The 20,000-nt window shown below is 36.8% G+C and overlaps 1 protein-coding gene across 3 annotated transcripts in view; it reads left to right on the top strand.

Annotated features, from left to right (window-relative positions):
* The window catches only part of LOC144975062 (uncharacterized), a 29,899-nt gene that overhangs the window by 113 nt on the left and 9,786 nt on the right, over positions 1–20,000 (top strand). Inside the window, exons 1-14 of one of the 3 annotated variants that reach the window (XM_078918748.1) lie at positions 1–22; positions 540–754; positions 4,037–4,303; positions 5,488–5,588; positions 5,986–6,082; positions 6,983–7,090; positions 7,921–8,078; positions 10,772–10,997; positions 15,813–15,971; positions 16,978–17,142; positions 17,361–17,558; positions 17,962–18,013; positions 18,819–18,919; positions 19,352–19,482. The exon at positions 1–22 is cut by the window's left edge and continues 113 nt beyond it. In XM_078918748.1, the coding sequence (XP_078774874.1) occupies positions 662–754; positions 4,037–4,303; positions 5,488–5,588; positions 5,986–6,082; positions 6,983–7,090; positions 7,921–8,078; positions 10,772–10,997; positions 15,813–15,971; positions 16,978–17,142; positions 17,361–17,558; positions 17,962–18,013; positions 18,819–18,919; positions 19,352–19,482 (1,856 nt within the window). In that variant the 5' untranslated portion in view covers positions 1–22; positions 540–661. Of the gene's footprint in view, positions 46–539; positions 755–4,036; positions 4,304–5,487; positions 5,589–5,985; positions 6,083–6,982; positions 7,091–7,920; positions 8,079–10,771; positions 10,998–15,812; positions 15,972–16,977; positions 17,143–17,360; positions 17,559–17,961; positions 18,014–18,818; positions 18,920–19,351; positions 19,483–20,000 lie in introns of all 3 variants that reach the window. The other 2 variants (XM_078918749.1, XM_078918750.1) reach the window with 2 other exon arrangements.

The raw sequence follows: 20,000 nt of genomic DNA, 5'->3' as shown, positions 1-20,000 counted from the left end.
TGACCATGATTGGATAGCTGACGTAAAAACATTTCAATTTTTAATGTTTGTTGATTTCTTCACCGATTAAGCCAATTTTTATATACTGGAAGAAGGAGAAAGGAAGGCAAAGCTGCAGGGCAACAGACTTTTTTAGGCTCTATTTAAGTTTTTAATCGACATTTTGACCAGCGTCTAGCTATGTTTTGAGTTAATTTTTATGAATGAAGGACTATTTCTAGTCTATGTTTATCTATGTACTTAAAGTTTGTTTATCATGGCACAATGCCAAGTATACATTCAATGGTTTAGTTTATTAATATTGAAGTCTTTGTTAACGCAAGTTTCTGATTCTGATGTCAATGCAATGCAGAGAGAGGGTAGACTTAGACGTCTAGGATATTTTAGATAGTGGTTTTCAGACATACCAACCAGTTGCGTTGAGTTTAAAATTTACCTTTGTGACGTTCGAATTCATGATGTATGAAGAAATTAAACAAGAATGAATTGTTGAAGTTGTGAAGCCTTATTTTTTTATTAACTCAAATCCTAATCTCTAGACTACGAATACGAAGACTGGATGAATGAACCTGGACTTTTTTCTATCCGTTTGTCAACCGATGAATGCTTTGAACTGAAATTTGAGGACGTTTGAGAGCGAAAGTCAAACATATAAATCAAAATGGGAAATGATGACTTTGAAAGAATCAAAGTCATAGGGAAAGGAAGCTATGGAGAGGTTTGGTTGTCGAGACATAAAAAGGACAAAAAGCAGGTGAGTCTTTTCTTACTTACTGTACACCACGTGAAAAGTAGAAACGTGTTTCAGCAGTTTTGTGGATTTATACATAGGCTAGACAGTTCAATATGATTACAGTGTTCATTAAGTGTGAAAAGTAGGCTGTTGAAAAAAAAAACGAACAAATGTCCACCGTAGGCAAAGTAAATGTAATGGATGTTACTGATACTGTATGTGGTATCATTCATTAGAATCGCATAATTTTATCCACAAAAATTGCATGTTGGTTCTCAATAGGACACATAAACTTAAAATAGGTATAGCTCCAATAAAGCCTGCATCTGATTCTAACAGAATGAAAATCAGAGGTGCAATTCCACAGCTGTGTTTAATATTGTTGAGAACTGTAGGATACTGAGAAGTGCCAGATGACAACAAAGAATGAAAATATCACGGTGTCAGAGAGCCAAACTCGTGATCCAATTGATATGACACCCTCTACCAGGTAGAGAGAGGGGGGGGGGGTGTCATATCAATTGGATTTCGAGTTTGGCTCTCTGACCAGGAAAAGGCTATTCAGACCCGAGTCTGAATTGCTTCCTGTGGCAATTCGGACTCGAGTCTGAATTGCTTCCCGTGGCAATTCGGACCCCGAGTCTGAATTGCCTCCCATGGCAATTCGGATCCCGAGTGTGAAGTGCCTCCTGTGACTTTTCGGTCTTCATAAAGACACACACACACACACACACACACACACTCATGATTATCTCTAAGTAATTAAAAACAGAATAATTACACACACACACACACTCTCTCTCTCCCCCCCCAACAACCATTTCCACAACCTAAGAGCCGGCGGCTTTTTCTCTTTGATCTCGTATCACCATGTTTTCCCCTGCGTCCAGCGCCTCGGTCGTTTGTTTGTTTTTGTTTGTTTTTTTTTGTTTCTAAGGGTTTTACGGCGCTTGCAACACATTTAGGTTTATTTATCAGCGCCAATAAAAAGGAAGAAAATGGGATAGTAAAAAGTTCTAGAATTACAATTAAAGCACCCAAGAAAAAGTAAGACAAAGGGGAACTGAGAACAAATAGGGATCAGATGTAGATTCCAAGAGCATACCACCAATGTACTTAGTTTGAAATCACCTACAAGTCTCATCCAGACACAAGCACAAAATCTAACAAAGAGGAACACACTCAAATGCTTACATTATACATTCAAAATAAAAATAATAATACATAACAGAGAGATGATTTACAAGGAAAAAAATATCTCCCAAAACAATAACTATGCATTTGACTGTTTCCCTCCCAGCCAGGATTCCGGCCAGTGCCAGGACAAAACCAAGTAATCTCGTTCCGAGACAAAGACAGAAAGCATGTTGGAAAACAGATATAAAGGGATAGAAGACACAGTATGTACCTCCCTGCCCACTATGGGAGGTCAGGATCCCCACCCAGTCGGTCGTTTGTGGGTTGTGGAGATGTTAATGGTTACCCCCATCGTCTACTTGAGAAGTCGCTGGTTACTCCCCAATCCCATTACCAGTTGATCATTAATTTTCTCTCCGTATTCAACCAGTGCTTATTTTATTAATAGGCACCTAGTCCAGTATTATCTAATAATATTAGTATTAGACGGTACTCTGCACCTACCCCAGTGGCGGGGCTCTATTGTATGGTTTGCCGCCAAGAATCGCCTCTATTTTTATATTTAGAAATAAAACACTTTTTAATTTAAAAAGAATTAAGATACTGCCTTTTGTCAAAGCTCGACCCATACTGCCTTTTAAATAAAACGCTCAAAGCCCAAAGTCATATTATTTTCCTTTCCCCCAAATTTTTCGCGGCCGCAAATGGCAAAATATATAATGTAGATATAACGTCATGCATGTATCTTTTGCAACATGCTCATGGCAAATCAAATAAATCTTCTAACACAAAGACACTCTTTTATCTATGCGAGGGCAAATTGATTGTTAACGTTAACAATAGCGACTACAATTGTAATCTCCCAAAGACCATGAATATTTAGATAGTCGCTTGCAACACATTTAGGTCATATCAGCGCCAGTAAAAAGGGAGAAATTAGATAGTAAAAAGTTCTAGAATTACAATTAAAAAGTACCCAAGAAAAAGTAAGACAAAGGGGAATAATAGATCACCGCTTTTGAAGGTTAGTCATCTTCGGGAGTTCTAAAACGTGACATGCTCGCTCACTCGCCCTCCTACCGACTGACAACTTACAACTGAGAACGAGCACTTTCCCCCCACCCTACGACGCTTCACTTTCGACCCATCGTCCACTTCCGACACTTCCTGTGATTGCGCAGGCGCATTTTGGCAAGAGTCCGAATTGCCACGAGAAGCAATTCAGACTCGGGTCCGAATTGCCACTTCGCTCTGACAATGTGATATTTTTATTTTCTGTTTTCATCTTGCACTTCTCTACACCCTATATTTCCTGTCATTAATGATTTAAGTGCTCGCTCAACACTTTTTCTGAATTTCACATTTACCTGAGCACAATCACAAGTGTGATGTGGCAAGTGGTGTTTTGATGTTCAAAATTGATGTTAGCAATTGTTAGTGTTTGGCCCCAAGCCCATGGAAACACCTTTCTCTAGACACATATTATCTATTGCCCAGATACTGCAGATTATATCCTACCATAACTTCGCTACAAATTTTAGCTCTCAAGATTTCCATTTTGTATTTCTGCCCATCTTATTTTTTATGGGATGTGTGTCTGGAAATCTGATGTTTTGGTCTTTTTGCTTATATTATTTAAGAAATTTTATTTGCATGACTTGAAAGTTATTTATTTGGATGTATTTTACTTTTATGGTCATGAGATGAGGCCTGGAATCTCTTTTTGTAGAACCAAATTTCTATTACACTTAACATCGAAATTTGGTGTGAGAATGTGAGTAAAGATTCCAAGGACTTAACTTCACCACCACAGAGCGACTCTAACCTGGGATCATGGGTGAAAGTTACTCAATGATATTAATCCTGCAAAGGCAGGTGCTCAGAAAAAAAAATGCTGAAACTACCAATAAGAGGAAAAAACAGAAGTGCGGTTAATTCTATAAATGCCGGTTTTTTTCATTTTCGAATTCCGGCCAGACAAAAAAAAAACGGCGAGACCTCTTTTTCAAAAATAAAAATCCGGCCATGCCGGATTTTTCCGGCGAACTTTCACCCATGCCTGGGATCGATAGGTCACACGCCAGCTATCATACAACTTATGCAATAAAGAAATCCACTGATATACTATTAATTTATAATGATTTCCATTCTATTATTTCATTTCAGTATGTCCTGAAAAAGATGAACTTGGGGAAGGCATCTAAGAAAGAAAGGAAGTCTGCAGAGCAGGAAGCCAAATTGCTCTCCAAGTTGAAACACCCTAATATTGTGTCTTACAAAGATTCCTTTGAGAATGAAAGTGGTTTTCTGTTCATTGCCATGCAGTTCTGCGAGGGAGGAGACTTGTATGCTCGACTCAAGGAACAGCGTGGTGTCCCCTTAGAAGAGCGGCAGGTGGTCGAATGGTTTGTGCAGATTGCTATGGCCTTGCAGGTATATTGATTACACGCTGATTGCTAATCGTACTATTTATCTTTTTGTAATGGGTCATTTTCAATTCAAGTTTTAATTCACCAATACTTCTACGGATTTTTCTTTATTGATTTATATTAAAGTTTGTAGTGCAGTGCTGCAAATTAAGTACAGACATCATAATATCTCACCTCTTAGGTGACTATGTTTATGGGTTATCAGCTGTAGTGGGTTATTTAAGCAAAGAAAATGGGAGATGGGTTAAGGGTTGTCAATTAGCTTGAATGAGATTTATTGGCTACATTTTAAAACTCAAATGAAAAAACCCAAGTTTCTTTTGTTCCATGTACTATGTTTAAATAATTATTCAAACTGTCATAAAAATTTCATATAAAAAGGTTAATTACAATAAGGGGTCACTCTCTAATATCTAATCACAAAATATTGTACATTACTTCTTTGCATTTAATGCTCTTACTGCTGACGGTATATAAAAGAAGTTTTTTTTCATATCTTGCTAGTCTAGTTTTTGTCCAGTCAAAATGTCTACCAAACGGTAACAAAGGATTTAGTTTTATTATTATATCAGGACCAGACCATGACAATTTGATTTAAAGTCTAAATCATGAAAAAAAAAATGTCATTCTGATGATTTTGACACCTCACCTGCAATTGTTGGTTGATAAATTAAACTGGTAATAATTATCCTAACCATGATATTTTGGGAAAAGTTTGTTTTTAATGTGTGGACAAATCCATTTCTTAATTCAAGGAGATTCTTGATGTGTTCTTAAACTGAAATTTTAGTTAAGACTTCACCTCATGGATAAGTTGGCCTCATGCTTCTAAATTGAATCTAGGAGTTTCAGTTGAGTCTCCAGTTTGCGAGCATCAGACTCAATTTAATTTAGTATTATTCCCTATTTTTAACTGCCTAAGGATGATACATATAAGTGGTATTAAAGCACCATCAGTTTTGTATTGTTATTAGGAACCAGCTTGCATAAAATATTAAATGTAGTCCAAATAATGAAACTTTAAGTAGCAAAACATTTAATCCAATAAACTCTGTCCCGTTTGCACCAATACACGCCATACATAGCAAAACAATGAATCGGGCTGCTAAACATCAGTTGTCATTTCCTGTATAGATGTTTTAATTACACCTTCTCTACTTTTCCTTTATTTTTTTTTTATTTCCATAGTACATGCATGAAAGGAATATTCTTCATCGAGATCTGAAAACCCAGAATATATTTCTTACCAAGAGTAAAATTATAAAAGTTGGAGATTTAGGCATTGCAAGGTAAGTTCAAATTTTGTATGTGGAAGAATTGTAACCTATTTTTTATGCCGTGTCCCTATTTGGTCTATTTTTGTTATCAATTTAATATAACTGATATATTAAGTGATCAATGATATTATCTTTTCTTACAGAGATATAAGGCTCTTGGATCAAGAATTTTTAAACAATCGATAGTAGCATTTACTTGCAAGCCTTTGGATAGGAGGCTAGTCAATACAAAGTGATTTCCATCAGATCTAACATACCCAGCTAACCAATCACTGAAAAGTTCTAGTCTTCCTAGATGGGTGTAGATCTTCCACCTTGGGATTTAGAGTGTGAATGTTTTCTGCTGCGTCTTTTCGGTCCTTATTGATTTGTATTCAACTCTATTCTATATCCATGATCACTTGACCAGGGTGTTGGAGAATGCTGGAGACATGGCCACAACACTGATTGGAACCCCTTACTACATGAGTCCTGAGTTGTTCTCCAACAAACCCTACAACCACAAGGTGAGGATTATCATGGACTAAAACGACCATCATCATTCTTGATTTTTCTCTTCCTCTCCTCTTGCTCCTGTTCGTCCATCTTCTCCTCCTCTTCCATTTTCTCTCATCCTCCCCCTCTTATTCATTCTTTTTCTTTTTCTTCTCAAAGTTTTACTTCTTCCATTGTATATATTGCAGCACACTGTGCTCTCACTGTGGTACATACCTGCCTCTCATGCATATTTGATTGCCACATTTTTTGGAGACTAATGCTTTGCCAAAATGAGATTTCATCCTCCAGATTCTAATTTTCAAACTTTAACTTTTCAATTAATAATAATAATAATAATAATAATGAAATTTATTTATATTGCGCCCAATCCTCTATACAATAAAGCTCTAGGCGCATAAATTAAGTGACGAAAATATATTGATTTTATATAGATACCAATATAAGATTAACTTGAACAAGACGCATCAATGCTAAATTATTTTATCATAACAATTCATAGAAATAGGGATGGAAATTCTACATTTTGGGTTGATATAGGATTTGTTGTTTTTTTCGTGAGACTTGTTCCCCCCCCCCCCCCCCCCCCCCCCAATATATATTTTTTTTAATAAGAAAAAAAGTAAGTAAAAAAAATGAGCTTTTATATAGCGCAATATCCACTAACAGTACTCATTTTTGTTTGACAGAGACGACGCTGCTACGGCCAGGTACTCATTTTTCACCTGAGGACGGTGAAAGTGAGTAAAGAGTCTTTTCCAAGGACTCAACTATGCACCGAGCGAGGCTCAAACCCAGGACTTTCCGATCCGAATGCGAGTGTCATACCACTAGGCCACATAGCCACAATCTCTTATTTGCCAGGCTTGGTATACTAATAATAATGTGTTTTGGATTATAATTCTCTACAGTCTGATGTCTGGGCCTTGGGCTGCTGTGTGTATGAAATGACAACCCTGAAACACGCTTTTAATGCTAAAGACATGAATTCACTCGTCTATAAGATTCTTAAAGGAAGGGTAAGACGTTTTTTAACTTTTAAAAGTTGACTGCATGACTTTTATTTATTAGAATAAGATTCAGGAGTCAAATTGGAAGAAATTAGTGATGTAATGGAATTAGAGACAACATATGGTTCATGAGTTAGGTCGATCATCAACGAAGTATAACTAAAAGAAAACTCATAAATCATTGGTTGGTAGTTTAAGAAAAGGATGGCTTTGCCACAATTGCTATGATTTTTACCTTTGAGATCAGACTGGAATAAAATGAAAATTAAAAAAAGTGTTATATTATATTTTAGATGAGTGAGCTCATTCTTGTTCAATGATAGATGCTCAAATAGCAGAGGCTCCAAGCCCTTTATAAAGAGAGATGTTTAGGTATATTACACTATGATCAATAAAGACCATTATAAATTATACAAATACATTTGTATGTGAAGAAACGACCCCCCCCCCCCCCAACCCCCCATTCCTTCTCCAACTTGCACATGCAAAAACACTTCCACTCAAACATATCAATTGACGATCAAACAAAAGTAGATTATAATCCTGTCTGTAAAATGTTTATAGCCTAAAAAGATGCAAATTCGTTCTTGATTTAAAAGTTTGAAATTATTTGTTTGTCTAATCTATTTTGGTAGAAGTTTCGGCACTGGGGTGTGCAAAAATTAAAAGACTTTATACCTATTTTATGGGACACACTTGAGTCCTGTCAATCATGATTGGACCATATAATATGTTTATTGAAAACATACATGTATGACAGTTTGTAACCTTAAACACATCCCGGTCCCTGAATGGTCATAAAAGATTTCACTAATTTCCTTTTCTATTATCATCTCTAGATGCCTCCAATGCCTCGACAGTACAGTACAGAGTTGTTGAACCTGATGAGGTCCATGTTACATCAGGACCCAGAAAAACGACCCAGTGTCAACAGAATACTCAGGGATCCTTATATCAAGAAGAACATAGCCATCTTTCTTGAAGACACCAAGAAAAAGTCAGTGTTGCTTTTATTCTCGTTGTTAATTTATAGATTTTCTGTCATTTTTTCTAAAATGTCACATTTCTATCGCATTAAAAGAAATACTTTTAGAATAATGATACATAAGAGTCATAAATCTCAGATGTTTTTTGGCGTTTTTTTTTGTGTTTTTTTCTTGTATAGGATTGCTGATTTTTTACTTAATAATACATTTTCATAAATTTTAAAATATCTTAATTTCATTTTATTATATCTGCTATCTTTCATTAACTCAAAGAACAATATCAGTATTACTTATTTTCCAATGCTTTGTAAACAAATTGTAAACAAAAATGAATGTGAAGAAGTGTTAAGCTTCAATAAATAATAGATGACAAATGTCTTTTGGTATTTCAGGTTCCTTTTTTATAGGAACGATTTAACATGTAAGAAAACTTGAACGAATCAATTATGTTCAGGAAAAGAAAGGAAAAAATAACTATTACAAAATACTGTAGTATCTACATGGTAAATTGCTTTTTTTTTTTTGTGGTAGTTGAGATGCTCTATTTCTTCATCAGCAGTCATAATTTGCTGATTTCTAAACGATTGATTCACTTGTGTGATAAATATGATATCAAAATCTTCCCATACACAGTGGTCTCCCACAAAAACCTGCTACTCTCATGTAACATATTTTTTGTCTATTGAAATCACCCCTCTAATATCCTGCTTCTTCATCTAAAAGTCTGCTTTGTCCACCGAGTTCATAACAGAACAACATAATTTTTTATCAAATTTACTGCAAGAGGCCATTTAAATCAGAAATTTTGTTCAATGACTTGCACCGCAATGTTTACAATGGAATCACATGTATTACAAGTGTAGTTAACAAACAAATTCATACAGTCTGCTTTTCAATATAGTGTCTCACATTTGACAGATTAATTGTTCTCGAGATATGCAAGAAGTGTGTCTGATTCTATTGCATCACACCGATAAAAGTAATGATAGCCTTGCCAAGTAAGACATTTACATTATTACACTGTTATAAATGGCTGGCTAGTAAACCATCATGAAGGAATAGTGTAAAACTTGTAAAAATTGTCAAACTACTCTTCCAAAAGACTGAATACATGCCTTGTCTAAATGAACTTCTGGTTTCAGAATGATGGCATCTTATTTTCTAGTCTAAATATACAGTGGAACCTCCCGATAACGACATGCTACGGGACCGAGTTTTTATGTCGTTATCCGGAGGTGTCGTTATTTAGAGGTTTCCAAGATGGCGGACAAAGTGGGCGTGGTAGGCCCGTGGGACCAGTTTTTATTAACTACGCCACAACAGTACCATTTTCAGTCTGCAGTTTATCCGGGCTGGAGACCGGCATGTGAACAGCTGTTTGAATACAACGGAACACATGGCCGCATTAAAAATGTTTGTTTATTTTTTATTTTTTTTTGTTTTTGTTTTCTTTTTGTTTGTTTTTTTGTTTTTTGTTTTTTTTAAAAATGGAAATGATAGCAGATACTTTGTCCTCCATTGGGATGAGCATGTCAAATAATTGCGCACCGCTGTCATGTTGCATGGCAAACGTTCTGAGAGTTGTTAGCGCCATAACCGCTTCACTGGCCGTCACAACAGGGAGTGGAGCATCGCCATCAAGATCATCATCGTCTTGATTTTCTGTTGTTGGTGTCTTTGACTCAAGAATATCTGTGACAATGGAATCAACCGACACTTCAAAAGTGGATGCCATTCTCATTGGACCTAATGGTGGTAAAAGCTGCGTTCTCATTGGTTTCAAAAGCTGCGTTCTCATTGGTTCAAGTATGAATCGTTTTTATAAACTTTGAGTACTCATACTCGGTATTTTTAGTATCAGATATCTACGAAAACTGCCGAAAATCGCCGAAATGATGTCGTTATTCAGAGGTTTTATCAAAAAGTGCGTCGTTATTTGGAGGTTATTTTTACTGATCTTAAATAGAAAAAAAATCGGGACCAGGGGTCAATGTCGTTATCAGGAGGTTGTCGTATTCGGAGGTGTCGTAATCGGGAGGTTCCACCTATATGCTGGTCATCAAGAAACAGATCATCCATCCTCACACTTTTACAATATGTTACCTTATCATTATTAGTCCTCCAAAGGACTAGTTACATACACACCTCAAGGGTTTAGAACTGGAAAAGTAGAATGTTTGATGACTTTTATTCCCTATTGGGGGAGGGGGTAACCTAAACCTGCAAAGAAATGAAAAGAAAGAAAGAAAGAAATTTTACTATTGAGGCAATTTGAGCATACAAAGCTTTGAAATAACACAAGCACCTAAGAGTGAAACCGTACTTTATTTCTAGTCTCTTGTCAAATGAAAAAAAAAGAAGAAATTAGCGTGATTCCCACCTAAATATGAGCACTTTAAAATGAAACAAAATTCCCTTTATTCATCCCCATGGGGAAATTTGTCTTCAGTTGCTCTCTAAGGGAAAACTGTAATAACTCAACGTCAGCTGCAGTAGAGTACTGCAAAGTGAGATACGGCAAGGTCACTTGTGTGGTGATCTGGGTCCCTTCCAGGTATGAAGCAAAGACCATGCGGCTTAGCCATGCTGCTACTTTTATAATGGTCCCAAGCTAGCAGTGATACTTTACATGCGGGGAGAGATATGAAGATGTTTAGGCACTATCACAGTTTTTAAATGTTGTATTACCATCTGCTATCACCAGTTGTCGTAGACCATCAACTTCTAGCCAATCCTCCGCCAGACCTTCATCAGCATCAGGATCCCGTAGAGAATTATCTCAGCCTTCATCATCCGCAGCAGTACCATCATCATCATCCTCATCGTCATCATCCGTCCCAGAAGCCGCCATACGCCCACCAGTTCCTGTGTCTAGAGCTGTGGTGGATGTCCCAAAATCAAAACCGTCCATCGATGAAGTCGACTCTGCGGTTGGTGAATTTTGTATTTTAGTTGTCCAAAGGTTAACTTCATTGCTTATGGAATTGGTAGTTATTGCTTTTGTTTTTGCTGTTGATTTTGTTGTCATGTTGAATTATTGTTTTTGTTATAATTGTTGTCTTTGTTATAAATAAATGTTGATTCAGTTTTTTTGTTGTTATTCATGTTGTTGTTGTCATCATTATTATTTTTGTTGTTGCTGTTGTTATTGTTAATTCAGAAAAGTGAGTGGAGCAGGCACTTATGTTGGTAACAACAAGATATGAAGTGAATAGAAAAGTGCCAGAAGACAATAGAGAATAAAAATTTTTCGCGGCGGTGGTGGGGTTTGAACCTGCGACCTTATTGGTACGACAACTCCGCCTGGCAGGTGAGAGCGTGGCTCTACCGTGTGAGCTATCCACGAACACAAAAAAATATTCGTTTCAAACTCAAAGTCATTACTAGATCCCTCTCTCACCCACTTCTTGAGATCGCCGATTCGTTCGTACACCACCATCGCGAATAATTTTGACCAGCAGTTAAGCTTAATAGCCAATATTCTCAACACAACATATAACATAGAAACGATTGAGACATTGAGTATGCTCCGGTGTATGGGGTGAATTTTAATTCAGAAAAGTGAGTGGAGCAGGCACTTATGTTGGTAACAACAAGATATGAAGTGAATAGAAAAGTGCCAGAAGACAATAGAGAATAAAAATTTTTTCGCGGCGGTGGTGGGGTTTGAACCTGCGACCTTATTGGTACGACAACTCCGCCTGGCAGGTGAGAGCGTGGCTCTACCGTGTGGTGTACGAACGAATCGGCGATCTCAAGAAGTGGGTGAGAGAGGGATCTAGTAATGACTTTGAGTTTGAAACGAATATTTTTTTGTGTTCGTGGATAGCTCACACGGTAGAGCCACGCTCTCACCTGCCAGGCGGAGTTGTCGTACCAATAAGGTCGCAGGTTCAAACCCACCACCGCCGCGAAAAAATTTTATTCTCTATTGTCTTCTGGCACTTTTCTATTCACTTCATATCTTGTTGTTACCAACATAAGTGCCTGCTCCACTCACTTTTCTGAATTAAAATTCACCCCATACACCGGAGCATACTCAATGTCTCAATCGTTTCTATGTTATATGTTTGTGTTGAGAATATTGGCTATTAAGCTTAACTGCTGGTCAAAATTATTCGCGATGGTGGTGTACGAACGAATCGGCGATCTCAAGAAGTGGGTGAGAGAGGGATCTAGTAATGACTTTGAGTTTGAAACGAATATTTTTTTGTGTTCGTGGATAGCTCACACGGTAGAGCCACGCTCTCACCTGCCAGGCGGAGTTGTCGTACCAATAAGGTCGCAGGTTCAAACCCCACCACCGCCGCGAAAAAATTTTTATTCTCTATTGTCTTCTGGCACTTTTCTATTCACTTCATATCTTGTTGTTACCAACATAAGTGCCTGCTCCACTCACTTTTCTGAATTAAAATTCACCCCATACACCGGAGCATACTCAATGTCTCAATCGTTTCTATGTTATATGTTTGTGTTGAGAATATTGGCTATTAAGCTTAACTGCTGGTCAAAATTATTCGCGATGGTGGTGTACGAACGAATCGGCGATCTCAAGAAGTGGGTGAGAGAGGGATCTAGTAATGACTTTGAGTTTGAAACGAATATTTTTTTGTGTTCGTGGATAGCTCACACGGTAGAGCCACGCTCTCACCTGCCAGGCGGAGTTGTCGTACCAATAAGGTCGCAGGTTCAAACCCCACCACCGCCGCGAAAAATTTTTATTCTCTATTGTCTTCTGGCACTTTTCTATTCACTTCATATCTTGTTGTTACCAACATAAGTGCCTGCTCCACTCACTTTTCTGAATTAAAATTCACCCCATACACCGGAGCATACTCAATGTCTCAATCGTTTCTATGTTATATGTTTGTGTTGAGAATATTGGCTATTAAGCTTAACTGCTGGTCAAATTATTCGCGATGGTGGTGTACGAACGAATCGGCGATCTCAAGAAGTGGGTGAGAGAGGGATCTAGTAATGACTTTGAGTTTGAAACGAATATTTTTTTGTGTTCGTGGATAGCTCACACGGTAGAGCCACGCTTCAGCCACGCTCTCACCTGCCAGGCGGAGTTGTCGTACCAATAAGGTCGCAGGTTCAAACCCCACCACCGCCGCGAAAAAATTTTTATTCTCTATTGTCTTCTGGCACTTTTCTATTCACTTCATATCTTGTTGTTACCAACATAAGTGCCTGCTCCACTCACTTTTCTGAATTAAAATTCACCCCATACACCGGAGCATACTCAATGTCTCAATCGTTTCTATGTTATATGTTTGTGTTGAGAATATTGGCTATTAAGCTTAACTGCTGGTCAAAATTATTCGCGATGGTGGTGTACGAACGAATCGGCGATCTCAAGAAGTGGGTGAGAGAGGGATCTAGTAATGACTTTGAGTTTGAAACGAATATTTTTTGTGTTCGTGGATAGCTCACACGGTAGAGCCACGCTCTCACCTGCCAGGCGGAGTTGTCGTACCAATAAGGTCGCAGGTTCAAACCCCACCACCGCCGCGAAAAAATTTTTATTCTCTATTGTCTTCTGGCACTTTTCTATTCACTTCATATCTTGTTGTTACCAACATAAGTGCCTGCTCCACTCACTTTTCTGAATTAAAATTCACCCCATACACCGGAGCATACTCAATGTCTCAATCGTTTCTATGTTATATGTTTGTGTTGAGAATATTGGCTATTAAGCTTAACTGCTGGTCAAAATTATTCGCGATGGTGGTGTACGAACGAATCGGCGATCTCAAGAAGTGGGTGAGAGAGGGATCTAGTAATGACTTTGAGTTTGAAACGAATATTTTTTTGTGTTCGTGGATAGCTCACACGGTAGAGCCACGCTCTCACCTGCCAGGCGGAGTTGTCGTACCAATAAGGTCGCAGGTTCAAACCCCACCACCGCCGCGAAAAAATTTTTATTCTCTATTGTCTTCTGGCACTTTTCTATTCACTTCATATCTTGTTGTTACCAACATAAGTGCCTGCTCCACTCACTTTTCTGAATTAAAATTCACCCCATACACCGGAGCATACTCAATGTCTCAATCGTTTCTATGTTATATGTTTGTGTTGAGAATATTGGCTATTAAGCTTAACTGCTGGTCAAAATTATTCGCGATGGTGGTGTACGAACGAATCGGCGATCTCAAGAAGTGGGTGAGAGAGGGATCTAGTAATGACTTTGAGTTTGAAACGAATATTTTTTTGTGTTCGTGGATAGCTCACACGGTAGAGCCACGCTCTCACCTGCCAGGCGGAGTTGTCGTACCAATAAGGTCGCAGGTTCAAACCCCACCACCGCCGCGAAAAAATTTTTATTCTCTATTGTCTTCTGGCACTTTTCTATTCACTTCATATCTTGTTGTTATTGTTGTAATTTTTCATTTTTGATTATTTAAAGGTGAGCTTTTGTAGAGCACAGTTCCATTAGATGTGCTCAAATAGAGATTTACAAGATGTAGGTGTCGATGATTGTAAAATATTGTTCTGGCATTATATCCTTGTCAAGACACTTTGTGAACATTCCTCAATAGCGATAGACTCACGTGGGAATGGGAGCATGATTGTGAACAATGACAGTGTAGAAACGTTTTTACAAAGAAAGCAACTTTTGCTTTGTCATATGGAAATTTGATTTGATATGGCTTCCTGGGAAAAATGAATAAATCATTGTTAAGGGCATCGAATATGGGTAAAATGTACTAATGTTCAATACAGTCCTTTAGAGTCACAGCATCTATGATGCCTGAGTATATCCCAGTTTATGTCAAGATAAACAGATGCCATCCTTTGACTTCACGTTAGTCTATTGCAAAATACTTTCCAACAGATCTAACAGGGATGTTTAATCAATGCTTGGTGGTCAGTTGGGTCTCAGACGATCAAGTGTTTTGCAGTATTGGATAGCATTAACACATTTGGGGGGGAGGGGGGGGGGGGTCCCACTTTTTGTTTCACAAAAGACAGTTATCATTGCTTTGGATGCAAAGTTTTGCACTTTGATTTTTTGGCAACAGTAGAAAAATATTGCTTCCAAGTCATTGAGTCATGCTTTGTCTCTGGAGTACTCATATGGATCTAAGTACCATTGATGATAATCAAATTTTCTAGAAGATTATTTTTTGCTTGAAAAAAAATCTCCATCAGGTCCTACAGTGTTTTGTGTCACAGAGCCAAAAGGTTTTGGGGATACTCTTTGAAGCTTGTGCTCTTCTGTTAACATTTTTGTGATCCTATCTGACACAAACTTCCAATTCCGTAATATGTCATAGACAATTTCATCGATAGTTCTTTTTGGAATTTCAAGTTTCAAAGCAATTTTCCAAATCTTTTCTCTCTTATCATATTTGATGATTTAATCGACTCAAATAGTATTCTCATCAATTTACAGCTGTTTTGGTCGACCAAATTAAGACATTGCATTCTTAACACGTATCTCGGTTATTTCATTAGGAATTAAAGAAAATTTTCTTCCATTTGTAAATCAAAAATTAACAGCAGCTCTAACCTTCAGCTTTGACCATCCTGTGATTGGATTTTACCATCTAAAATCAACATTATCAAATAATGTGTTCATTATTGCTGCTGAAATTGCACAAAAAGGAATAGAATCAAATTTCCTATGTTTCTATGTTTACAGATAGAAAAAATGTTTGTTGGTTCAAAAGTTGTGCCCATTTTCTGATTTCTTTCCAGACGTCACTTGTACATTCAAATGTTTTATGTTTTCCTTATAGCGAAACATTCCTGTGGCCAAACCAAGACGTTCATCTATAGAGATATCACAACAGAAAGATCTGGAACCCATCAGGGAACAGAGAGAGGCTGTTCGTAAATCATCATCATCCGAGTGTGAAAGCACCCAAGATACTGTTGTAGCCAAGACGGTGGAAGAGGTGAGAGATTTAAGAAGTATTTACCCCTAAATCCTCTACCCGAGTGGCTCAGATTTTACTCTCACTTGACATTTTATCTTACCGTTTTCACCAAGATCTGGAAAGGTTCATAAGACAGGCTGATTTTTTGGGATGTTTTTTACTTGTATTATTATTTCTGCTTTATCTGGCACTGTTTCATACAAACCTTTTAAATACTTTTATCTGATACCACTGCCTGCTCCCTAATTTATTACTTTGACATTGTCACCATGAGAACAGTAATAATGATGTAACACATGACAGGATTCATCAAAGCCTGAGTCACTCACACTTGATACCACTTTCCTGTTGAATACAGTTAGGTGTGCAATTATAACAAATCAATGAAAGAATAAATTATAATTTATAACAAACTTATGATTGACTGTGGGTTTTAACTTCCAGGAAGGCCTATTCTTTATTGTATTGTAATGTAATGTGAAATCAATGGTTATATGGACCAAACCAGCCATTCCTTTTTTTTTTGTTTTCTTTTTTCAGTACCAAAATAGAGATTGTTTTATTAATACGTTTTTATTTTTTGTGACAAAATCCCTTGCATAATTAACGATGAATAAATGTAAAAATGAAAACTTGGTGATGTCATGATTATCAATCTTAATTCCATTGTTTTTGTGAATCAAACTGATGTGGACATTTTGACATTTTAAAACATCACAGTTTTATGGTTTATCTAAATAAAATCAATCAAAATCACATGGCAGTTTTATTTTTATATTACCAGCACTTTTGTCTGACATATGTCCTCCTCATTTATATCTGATAGATGAGAATGAGATGAAATGATGCATTATAAAATCATCGATTAACAAAGACAGATTTTGATGTGTAATGATATCTGGTTTACAGAGATTCCTATTCAGTTAGAAGTGGCAGATAGCTCGAAGAATCTAGAGACAGATTGATGTACAAGCATTTTTGTAAAAGAATCATATACTTTTTTTTTTCATGTGTGTATGTCCAGGTTAAGCCTACCAAAAAAGAACCAGTTCCCCGCAAAAAGAATTTCCTAAAAAAGCAAGCAGCTAACAGGAAATCAGATGAGTTCAGTGGAGAGAAAAATGATGACAAGAAATCGTCCAGCACAAAAGCATCATCCAACAGTAGCAAATCAAGTGTAGAACCCAAGGTAAAGTTATTGTCATTTTTTTAGCTATTTTTTTTCTTCTCTTTGCACAGTGTCTGACCGCTCTGTTGATTTATTGTTGAGTTATTCCCCTTTTCCTTTTTTTTTTTTTAAAGGCATCTGCGACCAATAGAATGTTGCTAGTGTTGAAATGAATCACTGTCCAGTTTTTTTTTTCCATGTCGAACTCAGTTCATGTTGATTTTAAAAATTAATTTCAGATCCCTCAGTTAAGGAAAGATGAGAGGAATCGACCTCTTCCTGTCCCTAAAGTTGAGGAGAGTTCTGGTTTGCCACAGCGTCGGGATGAAATCATTGCAGAGGATGCCAGGGCAAGGACCGGATCAGAGGATTCTTCCAAGAGTTCTACCAGTGTGTCTAGCTCTAAGGAAGACAATGGAGATAATGAAACACCCAGGGTAAATATCAGATTATAGGGACAAGCGGATAGTACTTCCCCAATTGACAATGACTTCATTGCTTGCCAAAAAGTTTGGGAAGGGACATTGTCAAGCTGAAATGTAAAGTTTTGATGTTATTGGAGAAAGGTTTGGGGGTATGTATGTACAATTTCTCTGGTGTATCCAAAATCTAGAGGTGCCTAAATGAGTCAAGTAAAATAAAGGGAGTAGAAATGACTCCAATAAAAGATACAACACAAAGTAAACGATGTTTTGGCCTTTGGCCTTCTTCTGGTAAACACTGTTTACCTGATGAAGGCCAAATCTTTTATAAGAGTCATTTTTACTCCCCTTATTTTATTGTGTATCTTTCCCCTTTGTTTTCCCCTGGGATTCTGTCAAATGATATTTTTCTTTTCAGATTAACATGTCAGCCAGAGAAAGAAGACGACAGAAGAATCCAACTGCTGGGTGTAAGTCTTGTGTGTTGTGTAGGAAATTTTTCTATTTGAGAGATGGTGTAGAAAAAGTGTATATTATTATTACACATATGTGTGTGGGTTTTTTTTTATTACAACCCGATACAGAATTGAAATAACTTAAAAACTAGAAATGATAGAAAAATCTAGTCTTTTGCAAGTTTTTTGTTGTGAAAATTTCAGGAAAATGCTGTAAGCCCTTACAATGCAGTTGCACTTTTTTCTAAGAAGGGAGAAATTTGATTCCAAGCGAATTTTTGCAAAATGTATGACTGTATTGTAACGGCGTATAGCATCTTCCTGAAAATTTTCACCACAAAAAACTTGAATAGGGATGGAAAACTAGGCACAAGACTAGATTTTTCTATCATTTCTAGTTTTTAAGCTATTTCAATTCTTTGTCGGGTGGAATAAAAAAATTATAATGAAAAAGAATTATGTTTAGAAATATCAGGTTATCAAAAAATATGTTGATGTTATGATATATGTTTTTCAGCAATCTAATTTATATAATGACAATATTTCCGTGATGTTTTGAAGCTTTACAAAAGTCAAGGGTTACCATTCCTTTTTTCCCTAATCACACTATCAATGACTTTTTATTTGATTTTTTTTCTCAATATTCTGCTCTATTTATTCATAATTTCAGCAAGTTTCATACCTTATTTTATCTCTTTTGATACTATGCAATGATTGTATTGTGTCAATTTCATCATTTTGAAAATGAAAGATTTTCCCTAAATTAGCAACCCTGATTTGTTACACTCAATATCCACCATCATTTTGACTTGTCCCCCAGCCCTTGAAGCTCCATCCTCTGCCAGGTTCAAGCTGAGACGAGTTCCAGAGAGGGCATCATCAGAAAAACTCACCAAGGCAGAGAGAGATGAGAAGGAAGATGTAAGTTTTCAAATTTTTTTTATATGGTTTTAATTTTTATTACAATTGATAAAAACTATAAACCACCAACCCAAAATATTGATCATGTAAATGCGGTTCTTTGTGATTGTTGTTAAATTTCTGATTTTGAAAGTCAAACAGGTTAGAAAATTCATAAACAGGTGCTTATTGAATTTTGATTGTGTTAAAACATAACACTGTGATCTTGTCAATTCTGGCTTTCACTGGGAGCCAGTGGAGCATAATAAGCATTTCTTTGAAGCCACTACTTTTACCAATGATAAAACTTTGCCACTGAGTTCTAAACCTTTTGCAGTTGATTGATTTTGCCATTGGGCAAACCTGCTGACAACGAATTTCAGTAAGTCATAAAGGCCAACTCAATAATTCTGTCAAGAGAAGAATCTCACCATTTCTTTACATTCATTTCAGCTTCCATCTAAAGGAGGGAGAGTTCGATTACGAGCTAGGCAGCCATCACTTAATGACAGTACAAGTTCCTCAGACGAATCACTTAGAGCCAATGAGAAAATAGTTGATAATAAGGAGAAGGAGGTCAAGAGGTAAGTAAGAATGTCTGAGCAGATACCTGATTTGAGATCTGGATATCCCTTTATCCCTTGATCTAATTGATGGTTTAAAATTAACCAATCAGAATATTTACTGCCATTTAGCCCGTTTTCCCCCTAGACTATCTATTTCCGGCCAATGAAAAAGCCTGCAAAACATTCCTTAATTCCATAGCTACATTTAGTACATGTCTAATAGACAATTAGGTCAGTCCAACAGTTAGTAATTATTTATCACAATATTTCAACATATTGATGAAGGAATTGCATTGCAGCAACTGTGAAATAGTCTGTTTAATTGTGAGTGATGCATCTGTGGGCTGTTTGTTTCAGATGATAGGCAAACAGTTAAGGTGGCTATTTATCATCAGTTCACAGTTATTGGTTGATATCATGAGCAAAATATACTTTATTTTAAATTTTCAAGTGAAAAATAAAACCACTGAAATAAATATATGATAAGTTGACATAATTTTCAAAAGTGTGTGCACTGTATGTTGATTAATAAACGG

This window comes from Berghia stephanieae, chromosome 6 (genome assembly GCF_034508935.2).
Source record: "Berghia stephanieae isolate SIO BIC M18660-M18661 chromosome 6, UCSD_Bste_1.3, whole genome shotgun sequence".
Lineage (NCBI taxonomy): Eukaryota > Metazoa > Mollusca > Gastropoda > Nudibranchia > Aeolidiidae > Berghia > Berghia stephanieae.
The sequence above is the reverse complement of the archived record's forward strand: the minus strand, read 5'-3'. Positions and strand labels throughout refer to the sequence as shown.